This window comes from Prionailurus viverrinus, unplaced genomic scaffold, assembly GCF_022837055.1.
Source record: "Prionailurus viverrinus isolate Anna unplaced genomic scaffold, UM_Priviv_1.0 scaffold_38, whole genome shotgun sequence".
NCBI classification, from domain to species: Eukaryota; Metazoa; Chordata; class Mammalia; order Carnivora; family Felidae; genus Prionailurus; species Prionailurus viverrinus.
In genome coordinates, this window is record NW_025927606.1 from 3,412,021 (window position 1) to 3,429,807 (window position 17,787).

The following is a 17,787-nucleotide window of genomic DNA, read 5'->3' on the forward strand; positions in this document are numbered from 1 at the left end:
GAGGGGAGCACCGGCCAGGTTCCAAGGCACAGAGGAGAGGAGGTATTTCTTCACGGCCAAGAGGCCGGCCCATGTCTAAGTGCCCCGCTTCCCTCTGGTCACTGGGGGAGATTCTGAGACCTTTGCCCCTAGCAACACCCTGAAGGAATCCAGGGACAGAAAACCCAGGCGGTCCGGACAGGGCAGGCTCAGCAGTCCGCCTTCCAAGCCGGGCCAAGGTGGGTTTCACTGCGTGAGCAGGGGGAGGTCCTGGCCCCAGTCAAAGGCGCGGTTCCCCAGCCCTCCTCGATGCTCCGCGGCCTCCTCCAGGCCTGCTGACTCACGCGCCTGCGCCCGTGGGCCCCCTGGCTCTCCCAGGAGCGTGGGGGAGGGGTGCCTGGCCCGTGCGCAGACTTGGCTGGCCCTGGACCGGGCCCTTTCCCTGCCTACACTTCTGGGCTGGGGACGGCAGGGCCCGCCTGAGGGGGGAGCAGGTGCGGGGCAAGGCCACGCCTCCCTCGCTTGCAGGAAGCTCCCCGGTGCAGGGTTAACTGACCGAGGCCCCGCTCTGTCCGTCCTGAGTGCTTTCCAGGCTCCTGCAGGTGCCTGCTGGCCCTTCGGCGTGACTGGGTTTCCTTAATGTCACTGGTTTGGCATTGACCTATGGCCCCCAGCTGTGGTCCTGCTGGTGGAAGTCACCCGCCAGCTGGCTCAGGTGCAGGGAAGGGAGGAAACTTCCGCGTGCCTCCAGCAAGTAGACGGTGGGCAGCAGGGCCCCAGCGTTTGAGAGCAGAGCATGACCAAAGAAGAACGGGCACAATGGTGTCCTCTCCCACCCCGGGGCTCTGGCGGGACCAGAGAAAGGAGACGGGAGGTCCTGAGGACTCAGACCCACGGGTCAAAGGCCAGCTACACTCCCCTTCTGCATTGCGCACACGGTCAGGGTCAGGGGTCAGAGCTCCGGGTGGAGGGTGGGCATGGGAGGGGCACCATCAAGGTTGGGGGCCTGTGTGATTCTGTGGTCTGTGGCCACACCGAGCCGGCTGCCAGCGGCCACGGTTGGTGGTCAGCGCCATAAAATGGCATCCGAAAAAGGCACCGACCTTGCACCCAGTCCGGAGGGCTCTGTGGCCCTCCACGTGCGGGCGACGTGTCGATCTCGGGGGTGCAGAGTCACCTGAGCCAGAGCCCTGGGGACCCCAGGCTCGTGGTCACAGGCAGTTACATCCCAGGGGGGCCCGTGCAGCGGGAGCAAGTTTGCTAACCGCCTGGGCGGCCAGGAAGGGCTGGCAGGCGAGGGGGCTGCTCAGGTGTCCCACAAGATCGAGGGGAGGTTTGCCAGGGTGGGGGAGATGGCCTTCCCAGCAGAGATGTGACAGAGAGCAAGGCATCTGGGGGACCCGAGCAGGCCTGTGTGCTTCACACAGGTGGACAGGCAGTGGGGCACTGGGACAGGGTGCCAAAAACCCTGTGGGTGACCCAAGCCCCTGAGGGGAGGCTCCCCGAGCCTACCTCTTGGGTCTGAATGCTCAGGACCTCCCGTCCTATCGGGTCCTATCGGGTCCCCTCACCCCAGGCCAGAGCTGCTCAAGGCCCCACGTGGTCATCTGGCGGCCCCACTGGGCTGCACTCAGCCCTTCCTCCCTGCCCACTTCTTTCCCTGCTCAGCAGAGACCACAGCCTCCTCCAGGCCTCTGGCCCCACATCTGTCCTCCACGGCCGTTAACACAGATGTGCTCACCGCTTCCCTTCCTGTGAGCCTTAGGAGGAAGCTCAACCCGCTCTGGGGTATTACAACCCCTTGGTGGTCTGCTGACCATTCCTGTCTGGCCGCACGGTGCTCCTGTCCACCCTCCGATCAAGGCCCAAAGCCCCGGGTCTGGGCCTTCCATGCTTGGGTCCATCCTGCTCTGTGGCTGTTACTTGTGACCATTCAGTTCTTGCTCCTTGAGGGTGGCCCTCCAGGCAGGCACAGGCGCCACTGACCCCGGCGGCCAAGTGCGGCCACGTGCCCACAGCCACACACACACAGGTCGGGGGACAAGCCAGCATCTGACCTGAGCCTGAGTCCACCCCTTCAATCCAAAGTCACAGGCTTTTTTTTTTTTTAAGATTTTATTTTTAAGTAATATCTGCACCCAATGTGGGGCTCGAACTTACTACCCCGAGATCAAGAGTTGCACGCTTCGCCGAATGAGCCAGCTGGGCGCCCCCAGAGTCATAGGCTCTGCCCAGGTAATGGCCTCAGCCTCTGGCTGCTTCCCACCTCTCAGGCTTCGGCCTCAGCTAGGACAGTCTTTGTTTTTTATGTTTTAAAAACAATTTTTACTTATTTATTTTGAGAGAGGGAGAGAGAGCAGAGCAGGGGAGGAGCAGAGAGAGAGAGGGAGACAGAGAGAGACAGAGAGAGAGAGAGAGAGAGAGAGAGAGAAAGGGAATCCTAAGCAGGCTCCGTGCTGTCAGTGCAGAGCCGGACTCAGGGCTTGAACCCATGACCTGAGCTGAAATCAAGAGTCAGACACTTAACCAACTGAGCCACCCAAGGCTCCCCTGGGACAGTCTTTCAAAATACAAAACCTGGTCTTGCTTCTCCTGAGCGCAGACTTCCGTAGCCCTAAGAGAATCCCAAAGTGCTCTCTGCGGCCAGAACCACCTTGCAGGCGCCCCCTCACGGCCAGGCTGCCGGAACCGGCCCAGCCCTGGCTCCCCGAGAGCTGCCGTGCAAGTTCAGGTCCCAGAGGAAGTGACGCCCCCGCCCAGGGGGCTTCTGCCAGCTGAGGCTGGTGCAGGGGAAGGTGGTTGACAACACCTGTCTGTAGACCTGGTGAAGTGTGGGATGTTCACCTTAGAAACAGAGCGTGCCAGCTATGTCACCAGCAAAAGATGGACACATCAAGGAATAAAGTAGAACTGCAGTCCGGGACAAACATGCTGCGGCCAAACCATAGGCAGGTGTGGGGACAAAGGAAAGGCAGGCGGTTTCAAAGAGAAAAGGGTAAGCTGGAAGGGCTGTGACGAGCTAAATGTGTGGCGGTAAGCTGGGGGTGGACGTGCGGCTTCTCCCTGGCGCGGCTGTCCGGAGGGGTGGGGAAAGGTCCTTCCTCAGGCTGGGGCAGCAGAGGAGCGTCCAAGTGCTGGGCGAGCCCCTCTCTTCCTGTTGGGTCTGCAGGTGGCAGGCCGTGAGAGCGCCCCCTGCCCACCTCCCGACTCCCCTTGTGAGGTTTCCCAGTGGACACTGGCCGTGCCCCCCCCACCCCCCGGCCCCCGTGAGGTCACCTAGTCGGGGCCGGGCTGTGCGCTCCCCGCAGGACACACGGAACTCACCTGGGTCGGGAGTGGCTTGTGGCAGGGCCCCCCAAAATCGTTAGGTGACACAGGCCCCTCGAGGGCAGTCTCTGCACCGGAGCAGGGAGGCGCGGCGAGCTCGGCCAGGTGGGCACCTGCTGGGGGCGGGCCTGGCCTTCCCCGCGGAGCGAGCCCCCCACCCCCCCAGGGTTCAGGCGCGGCCTGTGACGGTCCCGCAGGGTCCTCGTGCGGTTCCAGGCATTCTCCCCGGGGCTCTTCTATTCACGAGGGTCGCCTTCCCACGGAGGGCAGGGCAGCAGAGCTCAGGGCAGGAGGGGCGGGACCTGCCGAACCCTCGGGCTGAGGTGACCCACGCGACCCCGGCGGCCTCCAGGGGCCCGCGCCGCAGCGGGGCCAGCCCCCAGCCCCGTGCCGGTGGAGTGGGAAATCGCTATGCGCGCCCCGGTCCCGGCCCCGCCCCCACCAAGCCCCGCCCCACCACTCCCTCCCGGCCACGCCCCATCCGTGAGCCACGTCCCGAAGTCTCGTCGCCGCTGTCAAATTGCCCTCCCGGCCCCACCCAGCTCTGGAGCCCCGCCCCTAACCTGGTCCCCGGAAACGCGCCACCGGCCGACTCGCCTCCGGCCCCGCCCCTTCATCCAGCCCCGCCCCTTCTGGAGCGAGGCCCCGCCCCGTACCTCCGCCTCCCGCCCTCGCGTGATTGACAGCGCAAGGCTGCACCTGCGGGCCAGTCTCGCGGTGGCGCGTTCTCGCGCCGCCTGGGGCTGGGGGCCCGGGGTCTTCCGCCGCGTCCCGCTCCGCGCTTTCCCGCCCTGCGGGGCTACGCACCGCACCGGCTCTGCCCTGCCCTGCGGCCTCCTGCCCGCGCCGCTCGCCGCTGCTGCCCTGAGGATTGGGACAGGGCCGCTGGGACCTGAGCTTCCCCCCTGCACTCGCTGTTGGTTAATTTCAGACGCTCCGGTCGCTAATTGGAAAACTGGAGTCTATTTAGAACTTGGGCACGTGAACCCATTTCCAACTCTGAATTTCATGAAATCTAAATAAAGATCAAGTATTTCCACGAAAATTGAGCGCGTTCCAAGTTGAGATGTGCTGTAAGCTGTAAAACACGGACTGCACTTAGTATGCTTAGTACTAGGACTTAGTGCTGACTGCGATGTTGATGGTGGCGAACACTGAGAACCAGCCCCTTGAAAAAGTTTACATTGGTTACCTGTCAAAATGATAACATTTGAGATATAATGGATAAAACAAAAAAATATATATTTACAAAAATTTTAAATTACTGTCACCCGATTTTTTATTTTCTTCACGTAGCTACTAGAAAATGTAAAATTACACCTGTGGCTCCTGCTACATTTCTTTATTAGAGAGAGGAGAGAGAGCGAGCACGTGCGCCAGCGAGGGGCAGCGGAGAGAGAGAGGAAGGGCGGGGAGAGAATCCAAGCAGGCTCCCTGCCCAGTGCAGAGCCCAGTATGGGGCTCGATCCCGCAACCCTGGGGCCACGACCCCAGCCAAAATCAAGAGTCGGAAGCTCAACCCACGGGGCCACCCAGGCGCCCCTCCCGCTACCTTTCCGGCTTGCCGTGCTGCTCTGGACGCTCACATGTGGACCGGGACACAGTGTGCCCTATCCCCACCCTGACATCCTCTGAAAGCAGGTGTGCTGTTGCTGGTGTCTGTCACTATCATACGGGGGCTTGAAGCTACGTGTGCTTTCCCAGGGCTCTGCCGAGAGCACGTTCTGTATAGGTCCCCCGCATAAGGATGAGGCATGAGAGGCTCAGGGAGGAGGGGAGACCGAGACCTCCCAGGTCACTCGACCAGTGGGCAGCAGTCCCCTTTGCCCGATCACGTCACGGATTCCAAGGCTGGCTGTCTGGTGGACAGTGAGCCAAGTGCAGGCTGATCCTGGCTGAGACCCAAATGCCTTCAAGGAAGGTGAAGTTGCCTCCAGACTTGGTCAAGGACGATGCATTATAAGCCAAGACCATGAAAACCTTGCAGGGTTTTCTGCAGGGTCCAGGGGATCACCGAAAGCCTGAATTCCACCATTACTCTCCAGCCCTGTCTGGTCTCCTGGGGAGGAGTGGCGGTTGAGAGGCGGAGGAGGACGTGGGCAGCTGGCTCCTTGGTGCCCCAGCTTTATGCCCTGAAAGTCTGTTTCTTCACCCAAAGATGGGGTGTGGCTCGTAGGTTCGCCGTGAGGGTGAGACAGATAGGTTATTCCAGGTATGGGGAACAAGGCCTGCACGCTGCACACAACAGAGTCCAGCTCTCCCTGTTTGGTGACACTGCTTTGAAAACTGTCAGGCACCACACACCCCTGGTGGTGGCTGTAATGTGCAAATGGCTCCGGGGCAGAGCAGCGGAGGTGACACCATTCATGCCATGCGTGTGATGTGGTGACAGACCAGGGGGAGTGATGGGCTCTAGGGAAGTTAAAGGTGGTCAGCCGTGGCTGTAACTCAAACTCAGAACTTAGCGCAACTCTGATCATTTTTTGGAGTGTGGTTAAAATGATGACGGTGGTGGCCCTCTGGACTCTCTTCTCAATTCTGTTCTCTTATCAGATATTCCTGTGGTCACTCCTTGCCATTCAGGTGTCATCTCCAAGAGGCCTCCCTAAACCCTCAGATCTAAAGAGGCTCCCCACTCAATCTCATGACTGGGTTTTAAATTCTTTATCTGAAACTACTATTATTTATTTGAGAGAGAAAGAGAGAGCACAAGCAGAAGAGGGACAGAGAGATAGAGATAGAGACAGAGAGAGAACGCGGGAGAATCCCAAGCAGGCTCCACAGTCAGTGGGGAGCCCGATGTGGGGCTCGAACTCATGAACCGAACAGTGAGATCATGACCCGCCTGAGCTGAAACCAAGAGTTGGACACTCAACCGACTGAGCCACCCAGGCGGCTCTGAAATTATTTTAACAAGACTAATTTCTCTACTAGTCTCTGTCCACTAGAATGTGAGCTCCTTGAGAGCAGGGGCCTCATCAGCCTTGGTCTCAGCCTGGCACATAGTGGACCCTCACGGCCCAGCCTGTAATGGGCTTTCAGCAGCCAGGTTCCCAGACGGCACTCAGTAAAAACTGGCTCATCGCATGAATGAAGGCATAGTGCCAATGTCCCAGTTTCTCCAGGGTAAACATCCACAAACAAGGGTTCCAGTCCCTTGTTATCTGGTCTGTCTCTTGGCATTCTAGCCAGGCTATAACCTCTTAGCATTCCATACCTATAGACCAACGTGACATTTCAGGTGGAGCCTGGGCAGAACTCAGCAGAGAAGGGCTTTCACTACCCTTATTCTATTTTTCTTTTATTTTTTAAATAATATTTATTTTGAGACACAGAATGCCAGCAGGGGAGGGGTAGAGAGAGGAGGAGAAAGAGAATCCCAAGCAGGCCCCGCACCATCAGCAGAGCCCGACGCGGGGCTCGATCTCACAAACCATGAGATCACGACCTGAGCTGAAATCAAGAGTCAGACACTTGACTGAGCCACCCACGTGCCCTTCGCTTCCCTTATTCTAGACTCTATGCTTTTATTAACGTAGCCTCATATGGATCAACTTTTTGACCAGGCTTTAGTCAAGCCTCCTTGGGTTGGAAGAAACAGAAATCCACGCAGAGGCACTTTAAGCAAAAGAGGCAAAGGTTCGGGAAGGGCTACAGGCTGCTTCATAAAAACCTGGGCCATCGCGAAAGGCAGTGGGTCTCCCAAGAGAGCACACTGGAAACCATTACAAACCATCTGATTTAGCTGTGTGTGGCTGCCTGTCCCTGGGCCACACGGTCCCTTGCTCACTCTGTCACCACACACATGGTGGCGGTGGCCGTCCTACTCCATCTCACTTCCCACAACCAGAGGGGACAGAAGGGTGAGCTCTCCCCGCAGGGTCTTGGGTCCCAGGAGAGGATCTGATTGGTTCAGCTGTGCACCTCTCGTCCAATCAGCTGTGACCGAAAGGTAGGGGTCATACCTGGCAGAGGTGGCCGTGGACTCCATTATTGTAGGTGGGTGGGCAATTTCTTAAGAAGGAGCTGCCCCGAGCCTTAAGTCACCCCAAAAGGCCTAGTCTCCAGTAATGACATTAAAAGTAACAGAGGCATAGCCATACGCAGCGCCATGGCATGGACACTGGCCACAGCACTGGAGGTGGTCCCCGGGCCCCTGCTGTATGGCATGTGTCCCTCCGGCTGCTGGCTGGCCTTTGGAGACCATGTGTCCCTTTGCTGCTGGCAGTGCATGCAGACAGCACTGTTCAGTCCCCAGACTCCCCCCTCACACGGGCAGACACATTTTAGATTCACATTCCTGATCCCACAAGAGCCTGTGAAGGGTCCTTTAGGACGCAGCTATCCCCAGAGCCATTCAGGCCTCCCACGGCCTGCTTCTGCCTCTGCTTGTGCCCCAGGGAGCCGGCCAGAGCACAGCAAGGCCACGCATGTCCCTCCCAGGAGTCCCCCTGAGGAGAATGTGCCTGGGAGTGCGTGGCCGAGTCACGCAGCCATGTGGTGGCCAGGCAGGCAGGGAGTGCTCTCTTATGGGGGGGGGTTCCCGGATTTGTCGCGACCCTAGGGTCTGCCTCCCATCCCCTCACACAGCTATCTTGGGAAGCACGAGCCTAGCCAGCACGCTGTGGTTCCAGGCCGGTGGGTAGGCAGGTGCAAGACAAATGAAATGCTGGCAGAAATTCCTAAGCATTTTGGAGGCTCTGGGAAGGCTCCTGCTTCTCAGCTTATCTACGGAGGGCAGGGACTGGGCCAAACCGCTGGCTGGGAGCCAGATATCGGAGTCACTGCGGTTAGATTTAGCTGCCTGTACCTCTCCAAGACCAGGATTGTTTATCTTCTAAACGTGAAACAGAGCATAGAGAACCACAGTGTATCTGGGAGAGAAGACAGCTCCCTCCCTCTTGATGAGCAGCTATGAGCAGAAATATTTACAAAGTCCCCTTATCACCATTGGTCTGAAGAAGAGGCTGTGCCTAGAATTCGTGATGCCATTACAGTCCCAGAATCCTATGCTCTCCCTCTATAACGCATAGCAAGCTTACATTTGGAGTGTTCCCTTCTGACTGAATTCTTTTTTTTTTTTTTTTAAGTTTATTTATTTTCAGAGAGACTGCGTGAGCGGGGAGGGGCAGAGAGACAGAGACACAGCATCCCAAGCAGGCTCCACACTGTCAGCACAGGGCCTGACATGGGGCTCAAACTCACAAAACCCTGAGATCGCGACCTGAGCCGATACCAAGAGTTGGATGCTTGACTGACTGAGCCACCCAGGCGCCCCTCAACTGAGGTCAGTTCTTACCTCTAACCCCCAACCACTGTTTTGATTACAAAATCTATTTCACCAGGGCGCCTGGGTGGCTCAGTGGGTTAAGCATCCAACTTCGGTTCAGGTCATGATCTGGTGGTTCGTGGGTTCCAGCCCCACATCCGGCTCTGTGCTGACAGCTCAGAGCCTAGAGCCTGCTTCGGATTCTGTGTCTCCCTCTCTCTCTGCCCCTCCCCTGCTCACGCTCTGTCTGTCTCTCTCAAAAATAGATAAACATTAAAAAAAAATTTTTTTAATAATAATAAAAAAAAGAAATCTATTTTACAGGACCACCGGGCTGGCTCAGTTAGTTGAGCGTCTAATTCATGGTTTCGGCTCAGATCACGATCTCGCGGTTTCGGTTTTGTGGATTCAAGCCTAGCATCCACTTGGGACTCTCTCCCCCCCTGCCTCTCCTCTGCTCGGTGCTCTCTCTCTCTCTCAAAATAAATAGTCTTAAAAACAAAACAAACAAAACGACACGACACGACACGACACGACACATATTTTAGGTGGTGGCCTAGAGCACAAATAGCAAAACGGAAATGGAACAGCACTTAGCCTTAAAAAAGCTGGTTGCAACCCTGTCCGCGGATCCCTGGGTGGCCGATAACTTGCTACAGGCCGTTCACAAAGTATGAACCTGGGACATACAGGAAACGGTCGTTTCTGTTTTCCCAACGCTCGGCTCCTTACGGAAAGCCTGGAGAAGACGGAGGAACAAAGCCCCCAAGCCGCGCTAGGCCTTCGGAGGACACCCCGCCGGCTGCGCCCTCGCGCCTCCCGGGCAGCGGGGTCTCCAGGACTCCAGACGACCTCGGCCGTAGGCTCTGGGGACTAACACCCCTTTTCTTGCCACTGATCCCGTTCTGAAAGCCACTCTTCCTTTTAAAAACATGGCAGCGGGACTGACATACGATTCGCACCCAGAGCCGACGCAGGGGTCTTCGTGCGGGGGTCTGGCTGCCCCGAGGCGCCTCGCCGCGGAGGGCCAGTGTCGTCCAACGCGCACCGCTTGCAATTCAAGCAGGAAGTACGTAGCATGTCTCTCTGCTCCGGGACCGCACTGGCTCGACGACCGCCGCCAGCCGGGGAGGGTCGTCAAATCCCCAAGCCCTGCGGAGGCGGCCGGCTCTAAGGCGCATGCGCGCTGCGGCCCGGCAAAAGAGCACCAGTGCGCATGCGCCCCGGCGAGTCCATTTCCCGGCCTCCCCTGCATCCCGCCCTGGCGCCGAAGGTTCCGCCCGCGGAGGGGCGGGGCCACGCGCGGCGGGAAAATCGGCGCGGAGCGCGGCCCCACTTCCGGCCCCGGACTGTACTCAGCTCGGTCTCGGTCCCGCCGGGTCCCCGGCCCCCGGCCCTGGGTCCCGCCATGGCACAGCCCCGTCTCACCGACTTCTTCGCGCGCCGCCGCCCCGGGCCCCGCGCCGCGCCGCCGCGGGCCAAGCCGGCCTGGCGCACCCCGAGCCCCGCCAAGCCGGCACCCCCCACCCCGGCCCGGACCCCGGGAGGCAGCCGCAAGCGCGCCCGCCCGCCCGCCGAGCCCACGCGCGACCACCCCGCGCCGCCCGCGCGCAGGCGGCTGCGGCTACCGGCCGACACGGTGAGGCCGCGGCGGGGAGAGGGGGGAAACTGAGGCCGGGGCGGGGGGCGGGGTGAGTGGATGGGCACCGACGGGAGAAAACACTTGGAGGGGAGAGCCGGGAAACAGGGCGCTGTGGCCCCCCAAAAGACTTGCCCTGGAGGGAGGGCGCAGACCAGGGGGTTGCATGCACACGGTAAACCGAAGCCTCGAGAGGGAGGACTCGACCATTCGGAGAATGGGCCTGGAGCCGCTGTGGGAGACAGTGGAGAAAGCGCGGGGCCGGGTCACTGGAGACCCGGCAGGTGGGCCGGCCTGCTGGAGAGCACGTCAGTGGGGGTGGGGACAGAAGGCACTGGAGTTAGCAGGGCCGGAGGGCCCGAGCGCAGTGGTGGCTGCGTGTCTAGCTTGCCAGCAAGGCTGGGCAAGGGGTCAGGCCTGGCCCTTCTGACTTGACTCCAGCAGAAACTGTCATTGGTGCCCCCAGCAGCTGGTGTGTAGCCAGCTGAGGGAAGTAGGAAACCCTCTCTTACCGCAGGGTGTCCTCACTCGTTCTCCTTTGCGGTCCTGTCCACCAGGTCTCGAGCCCCAGTGCCCTGGCTGCCCCAGGCTCCCCAGAGGAGGCCACTCTCTCAGCAGGTCAGCTGCCCTGCTTGGCAGCCCAGGAGGACAAGGTGAGGCTGGCCCCGGGGGGAGGGAGAGTGGTGTGGGGGTGACGGGCCAGCTGATGGCATCTTGTGTCCACAGGCCTCCTCAAAAGTCACACTTTCTGAACTCAAGTCGTGCCTACAGCGGGCACGGGAGCTAGGGGCCCGGGCCCAGGAGCTGAAAGCAAGTGCCCAGAGGAAGGATGCTGGGGAACCCTGCGTGCTGGAGGACCAGGGGCAGCCAGCAGGGCCATGGTGAGTCCTGGGTGGGCAGACAGCCACCCAGGGAAAGGCTAGGCTGGTGGGAAGATGGCAGGCGGGACAAGGCTGGGGGGCTGCTCCCCTTCCGCTCCCTGCCACTCACTTGCTCTGCACCTCAGTCTCCATCCATAAGAGGGTGCCTGTTCTTGCCTCAGTGGCCCTTGTGACTTTGGAATGCCGTCTACAGCTGCCATTTGTTGGGTATTTGTCTCCTGCGCCCATGTCTGTCCTCCCCAGCTCCTGAGGTCATATGTGCCTTGTAGAGATAAGGAGCCAGGACTTCCCTAGGTGACCGGGCAAGATGTGAGGCCACGCTTTTCTGGTTCCAGCCCTAGTGCTGGTGACGGGAGACTGGGAGCGCCGGGGTTCTGAGACTGGTGTGTGGTGTGTCACGGGAACAGGGACGCTTTTCAGGCCCCGGCTCCGGGGTCTCCCTGGCCATTTGGCCTGCCTGCCGTCGGTGTTGGAGGGTGTGGGTCTGGTGCTTCTCCTGAGGCCTCGCTCCCCTCCTGGCAGCGGACAGAAGGCACCCGCCTACCAGCGCTTCCACGCCTTGGCCCAGCCGGGGCCCCCGGGGCTTGTGCTGCCCTACAAGTACCAGGTGCTGGCCGAGATGTTCCGCAGCATGGACACCATCGTGGGCATGCTCTACAACCGCTCCGAGACCGCGACCTTTGCCAAGGTTAAGCAGGGCGTCCAGGACATGATGCGCAAGTGAGTGGCCCGCAGAGGGTGGGGGCCTCACCCTGCCCGTACGGTCTGAGTGTGCCCTTCCCGGCGCGCTCTGACCCAGCACCTTGTCCCGCAGGCGCTTTGAGGAGCGCAACGTGGGCCAGATCAGAACCGTGTACCCTGCTTCTTACCGCTTCCGCCAGGAGCGCAACGTCCCCACCTTCAAGGACGGCGTCAAGAGGTCCGATTACCAGCTTACCATTGAGCCGCTGCTAGACCAGGGTGAGCGCGCTCTGACTGAGGTCACGCGTGTCCGAGCCTCGGTCTCCCCGCCAGTGACACTGCGTGATTTTGGGCGTGGCGTGAGGCGTCGGAGACCAGCAGTCTGGGGGCCTGGGTGACGGGGCGGGCCCGGGCGGGGGGCTCAGGCCTGAAGTCTTCCCGCAGAGGCCGGCAGCAAGGCTCCCCAGCTCACGGCCTCGCACCTCCTGCGGCGCAGACAGGTCTTCGGCCAGAATCTGGTGGAGCGTGTCCGGGAGCACCATAGGGTGAGTGACGGGGGTGACCGGCTCCGTCCTCGGAGGAAGCACCTCCCCGGCAGGCCCTGGGCTGGGCCCCGAAACCGTCCCTGTCATAGCTCCGTCTTACCCCGCAGGAGACGGGCCCTCGTGAGAGGCTGACTCTTCGAGTTCTCTTCACCCGTCTCCGTGGCTGCCTCGTGGGGTGGGTGCAGGGCTGGGCGAGAGCCCCGCTCCTGGTTCCCCAGTGGAGGGCCGGGAGCTCAGGGCTGCAGCCTCAGGCCCTGGGGGCGCGTGATGGGCTCAGTGCTGCTCTGTGCCGGGTGTCGTGCCCTTTGGCCCAGCTGAGCACCTGAGCCCAAGATGGCCCGACTGGGCGGGCTAGGAACACAGCAGCCCTGCCCGCCCCCCCCCCCCCGGCCCCGCCCAATGCAGATGTGCCTGGGCTCACCTGGCACTCGCATCTCCTCACACAGGCCTTCCTCGCCTCCCTGAACCCGCCCATGGTGGTGCCTGAAGACCAGCTGACACGTTGGCACCCCCACTTCAATGTGGACGAAGTGCCTGACATCGAGCCGGCTGAGCTGCCCCAGCCCCCCACCACGGAGAAGCTGGCCACCGCCCAGGAGGTGCTGGCCCGTGCCCGCAGCCTGATGTCACCCAGGGTGAGGCCGCCTTAGGGCTTGCGGGGCGGGCACCCGACAGGCTCCATCCTTGGCCATGCGCCTCTGGGGTGGTGGGATGTGCCCTCCCCCCTTACGGAGCGCTGCCTGCTTGGCAGGCTGCGCCCTGGGCACCGGCCACCTGCCGTGACGCTCAGGGTGAGCCTGGACTGGCAGACCGCGACCTCCCTGTGGCCGGGCCGGGTGGGGGCGCCTTCTGATTCTCCCCTCTGAACTGCCTCAGATGCAAAAGGCCCTGAGCGACCTGGCTCTGCGTACGGCCAAGTCCGGCAGCCCCGGGTCCCCCGGCCCTGCCCTGCCGGCCACCCCGCCGGCCACCCCGCCTGCCGCCCTGAAGGGGGTGTCTCAGGACCTGCTGGAGCGGGTGAGTGTCCGGGGTCCTGGCAGGGGCCCGTGGGACCGGCTCTCCGCTGACCGTTCTCGGGGCCTACCGCAGATCCGCTGCAAGCAGGCGCAGAAGCAGCTGGCGCAGATGACGCGGCAGCCGGAGCAGGAGCGGCGGCTGCAGCGGCTGGAGCGGCTGCCCGAGCTGGCCCGCGTGTTGCGTGGCATCTTCGTGTCGGAGCGCAAGCCCGCCCTCACCATGGAGGTGGCCTGCGCCAGGATGGCGGGCAGCTACTGCGCGGCCCTGAGCCCTGGTGTGTACCCCCTCCCTGTGTTCCCCGCTCAGGATGAGGCTGGGCACGGTGTCCTCGAGCTCCCACCCAGCCCCCAGACCCCCTCAGACCCCCTCAGACAGCGCCGGGCCCCACGGGACTGTGGGTTCCCTCCAGGCTGCAGGGCGACCTCCGCCCTCCCCCCTCCCCCCTCCAGGCCCGGTGTTGGGCTCAGTGGGAGGGTCAGCTCCTCAGCAAGGCCATTCTGTCACTGCCCTGGCCCGAGCCCTTCCACCTTCCCACCATTGGGTCTGCTGCTTGGAGGCTTGGACAGGCCTGTGGGGTGGGGCGGGGCGGGGGGGGTGCTGGTCCTAAGGCAGGCCCGCTGACTGGTCTGGACCCCCCCATAAGGGGTCAGTACCCCCTCCCAGGCGCACGGCCCTGCTCACATCCTGTCTGTCTGCAGGAGAGATGGAGAAGCACGTACAGCTGCTCTCTGAGCTGCTGCCCGACTGGCTCAGCCTCCACCACGTCCGCACCGACACCTATGTCAAGCTGGACAAGGCTGCTGACCTGGCAGGTGTCCTCGCCCGGCTGGCCCACCTTGCCCGTGCCGAGGCGGCACTGTGAGCCTCGCGGGCCTGGGCTTAGGTCCTTGGCCCGCCGTGTCTCTTTTATTCCCTTTAGGAACACAATGCACTTTTCTTCCCCTCCTAACTCCCCACCAGGGTCCCTGGCCAGTGCGGGTGGTGGGCCCACCCTCTTGCAGAATATTGTCATTAAACTGCTTTCTGTTGGTGACTGTCATCGTTGGTGTCTTTGGGGGCATAGCAGAGTGGGGTGGCTTTGCAGTCTGTGCAAGCTTGGGTGAGGCGGTTGGCACAATGCCCCCGATATGTCCACATGGGAATCCCTGGTGACCCAGCAAGCTCAGTGTCACCGCTGGACCCGTACAAGAGGGAGGCGGACTGCAGGACTGGGGGATGCAGGGGGGGCCCGGAGCCCGATTTTTCCTGGAACCTTCAGGAGCCAGCCCCACTCCACTGACAGTGTCGTGAGCCACCCTGCTGGTGTGACTGACCACAGCAACTGAGAGGCCGTCTGGGCAGCACCTGCCTCCTGAGAGGCAGCTGGGAGCAGAGAGCCACAGAATGCCAGACACAGGCCCGCCCAACCCGCCAAGTGGGATTCCCGCACCTCTTGGCCCCGGATAAAGAACAGCCACTCTAGCAAGGCACTTTATTCACCTCTTTTCAGTGTTTCTAGGTGGCCCTGCAGTGGCCGGGGCTCCGGCCTGAGCTACCGGCTCCAGGCCTCGGCACCTCCAGAACCTGCAGGAAGGGCCCCAGGCGGTAGAAAAAGGCAACTGCAAAAAAGTTGAAAGTCCGGATGGGTGGCCAGCGCCCCCTGGCGGCCATCGGCCAGCCACGAGGCAGGAACTCCTCTCCGCCAGAGGCGGGAGGGTGGGTCAGTCGTACTGCAGAAGGGAGAAGACCGGCACGGCCCCCAGCTTCTCCCTGCCCTTCAGCGAGGTCAGCTCCACCAGGCTCACGCACTCCAGCACCTCCGCCCGCAGCTGGCCCAGCAGTTCACAGGCCGCGTGCATGGTTCCTGAGTGGGTGGGCAGAGGGCACACAATGAGGCCCCACCCAGCCAGGGGGCGGGGAGGGGGAGGAGGTGGCGTGGGGACGAGGCTCCCACCTGCCCACACAGGGTCTTGCCGCTCACGCGTAAACTGTACAGTGCTGAGGCCCCAACCCAGGTCTCACACGTGGGCTGAGCCACTTTCCTGCACCCCCAGCAGTCCTAGCGCCAGGCCTGTTTGCCGGGGGGAGGGGGGGGGGAGACACTCACCCCCAGTGGCCAGCAGATCGTCCACGACAACCACCTTCTGCCCTGGCTCCAAGGCGTCTCTCTGGATTTCCAGCTCAGCCTGCAGATGGGAAGCAGGCACTCGGTCTGCACGTCTCCAGACGCGGCCCTGGTGTGCAGAGCCTGGGAGGTGGTGCCGACGAGAGCCCAACCCACCCAGCTGCCACCTGGCTGCGTGAGCTAGGCTGGCGTCTCGGGCAGAGTTGGCATCAGCCACGGCAGCTACACCCGACCCAGGAGATATCCTCAGGAAGCCCAAGGGCCACGGGTGGCGGTGCCCAGCCCACTCACCTTCCCATATTCCAACGTGTATGAGGCAGACACCGTGGGGCCGGGCAGCTTCCCTCGCTTTCGGATGAGCACGCAGCCCAAGCCAAGCTCCTGGGCCAGGGAGGGGCCGAACAGAAAGCCTCGGGAGTCTAGGCCTGTTGGTCAGAGGTGGGGTGTCAGGGGTGGCTGTGTGGCACGGGAGCACGAGGGTCCCCAGGGGCCAGTGCCGGACAGTGGCAAGAAGCCCCTGGCTTTGTTGGCTCCAGCTAAAAGTCCTTGACTGAGCACCCACCTCTGTGCACAGAGCCTGCTGGGTGCTGCAGGGCAGGAGCCGGGGACCCAGAAGCGGAAATAACTGTGTGGCCTCAGGGAAGTTACCTGCCTTCTCCCCACAGCCCTGCCGCCAGCCTGTCACTGGGCTGCTAATAACTAAGGAGCGGACTCAGACGGCTCTTGTCATTCTTGCAGCAGCATCTGCCCTGGAGGGGCTGGCCCCGGGCTATCTCCTGCTATCTCCCGCGGTCACGCACGGGGAAGCGCAGGCCCCACCCCCTAGGGGTGCCGCGAGGGAGGGCTTCCAGAGGAAGGAACCCTCTGAAGGACACAGTCAAGTGAAAAGCCATGGTCCCGCAGGGCAGCGGGGAGCCATGGGAGGGCCGGGGCATGGCGCTGTCACGGAGACCTGGCCTGCTGGGGTCCTCCCTGAAGCCCCGTGCTGGGCAGAGGGCCTGGCCCACAGCTCAACACACAGACGGGCAACAAGACTGTTCTTGGCCCAGTGGACTCTGGTCAGACACCCCTGGGGATACTCAGCCCGTAGCCTCACCAGTCCAGAACGGAGGACCAGGAAGTCGGCGAGAGGGAGGGGCACGGCGATGGGGTGACCTTGCCCTCAGCCGGCCACTGCAAAGACGCGCCCACCCTCAGGCGGCCAAGTGCCGCTCAGCAGGTTCATCCTTACAGCCTACTCGAGGGTCGGCAGCCAAGCACGGTGCGACGTTCAGCGTGTCCCCGACGGACGCCCCCCAAGCCTCTCCTAAGCTAACGTGGGTCGCCCCTCCGTCCGCGCCGCTCAGGGCTCAGGGGGGAGGAACGCCCACGGTACCCTCGCGGAGCCTGGCACAGACCCGGCGACCTCTCCGGGCCTCTCGAGACACCCCAGGGCACAGCATCGGCGCCGGGGGCAGGCAGGAGGCCCGGGGAGGGTCCACCTGGGATTCGAGGACCCGCCCCTGCCCCCTCCACTTACCCACGATGTAGTCGATCTTGCCGCCGTGGGTCTCTTTCAGGTGATTCGTCAGGAGGCGGATGGACGCGCGGAAGGAGTCGGGGTCCTTCAGGACGGGCGAGATATCCCTGGCATGCGAGGCCAGGCCTGGTGACCCCCGGGGTCGGGTCCGGGCCCCGCACGGGGACGGCGGGCTCGCTGGCCTGGCCCCGCGCGGTCGCCCCCCCGCCCCGCCCCGCGCCCACCCCCGCACCTGAACAGCACGCCGGGCACGGGGAAGTCCGGGAAGCTACGGATGCGCCGCGCCACCAGCTGCAGGTCGGAGTCCGCCATCGCGGGGTGAGCGCGGGGTGAGCGCGTGTCCGCGAGCGGCAGGGGCGCCCCGGCGGCTCTGCGCCTGCGCGAGCGGGCGGGGCGCCTACGCTAGGCGCCAGTGGGCGGGGCCGCCGTCGCCCGCAGGGACTACCGTATTCCACCGAATCTTGGGTGCCGCGTTGTTGCTCTAGCGCCCTGAACAGGCGCGCCCCGTCCGGCTCATCGCCGCCGCCGCGCTCGCTCTCCTACCGCGCGGTGCGAGGGGCGGACGCGCGCGGCCACCAACATGCGGTGCCCAGCCCGAGCGTCCCCTGCAGGAGTACGCCGGCGGACGGGGACGGCAGCGGGGGTGCCGAGCCCTGGAGGGGACGGGCCGGCTCCGCCAGACCCTCCGGGAGCGCGCGGGAGTTGGGAGTGCCGGGGCCACCCGAGAGTCCAGCCCCGGCATCAGCGACGGGGCGGGGCAGAGGGAAACCCACCCCGCCCACTTCCGCAAAGGGTCAAATCCTTATTAAAAAAAAAAAAAAAAAAA

General features: G+C 62.6%; 2 protein-coding genes across 3 annotated transcripts; one reads left to right on the top strand and one right to left on the bottom strand.

Annotated features, from left to right (window-relative positions):
* The first annotated feature begins 9,834 nt into the window (after positions 1-9,834).
* CDT1 (chromatin licensing and DNA replication factor 1) lies at positions 9,835-14,377 on the top strand. Of its 2 annotated transcripts, XM_047846117.1 has the most exons (10): positions 9,837-10,214; positions 10,772-10,867; positions 10,941-11,095; positions 11,618-11,815; positions 11,910-12,055; positions 12,221-12,321; positions 12,768-12,956; positions 13,198-13,338; positions 13,411-13,612; positions 14,037-14,377. In XM_047846117.1, the coding sequence occupies exons 1-10, from the start codon at positions 9,984-9,986 to the stop codon at positions 14,198-14,200; spliced, it is 1,623 nt and encodes a 540-aa protein (XP_047702073.1). In that variant the 5' UTR covers positions 9,837-9,983; the 3' UTR covers positions 14,201-14,377. The 2 variants fall into 2 exon arrangements, with proteins under 2 accessions (XP_047702072.1, XP_047702073.1); XM_047846116.1 differs by having other exon boundaries at positions 9,835-10,214; positions 13,198-13,612.
* Positions 14,378-14,795: 418 nt separating this feature from the next.
* Positions 14,796-17,654, bottom strand: APRT (adenine phosphoribosyltransferase). The gene is made up of 5 exons (XM_047846122.1): positions 17,194-17,654; positions 16,962-17,068; positions 15,734-15,867; positions 15,425-15,503; positions 14,796-15,181 (listed from the first exon to the last, which is right to left on the bottom strand). The coding sequence occupies exons 1-5, from the start codon at positions 17,271-17,273 to the stop codon at positions 15,039-15,041; spliced, it is 543 nt and encodes a 180-aa protein (XP_047702078.1). The 5' UTR covers positions 17,274-17,654; the 3' UTR covers positions 14,796-15,038.
* Between the last annotated feature and the right edge of the window lie 133 nt (positions 17,655-17,787).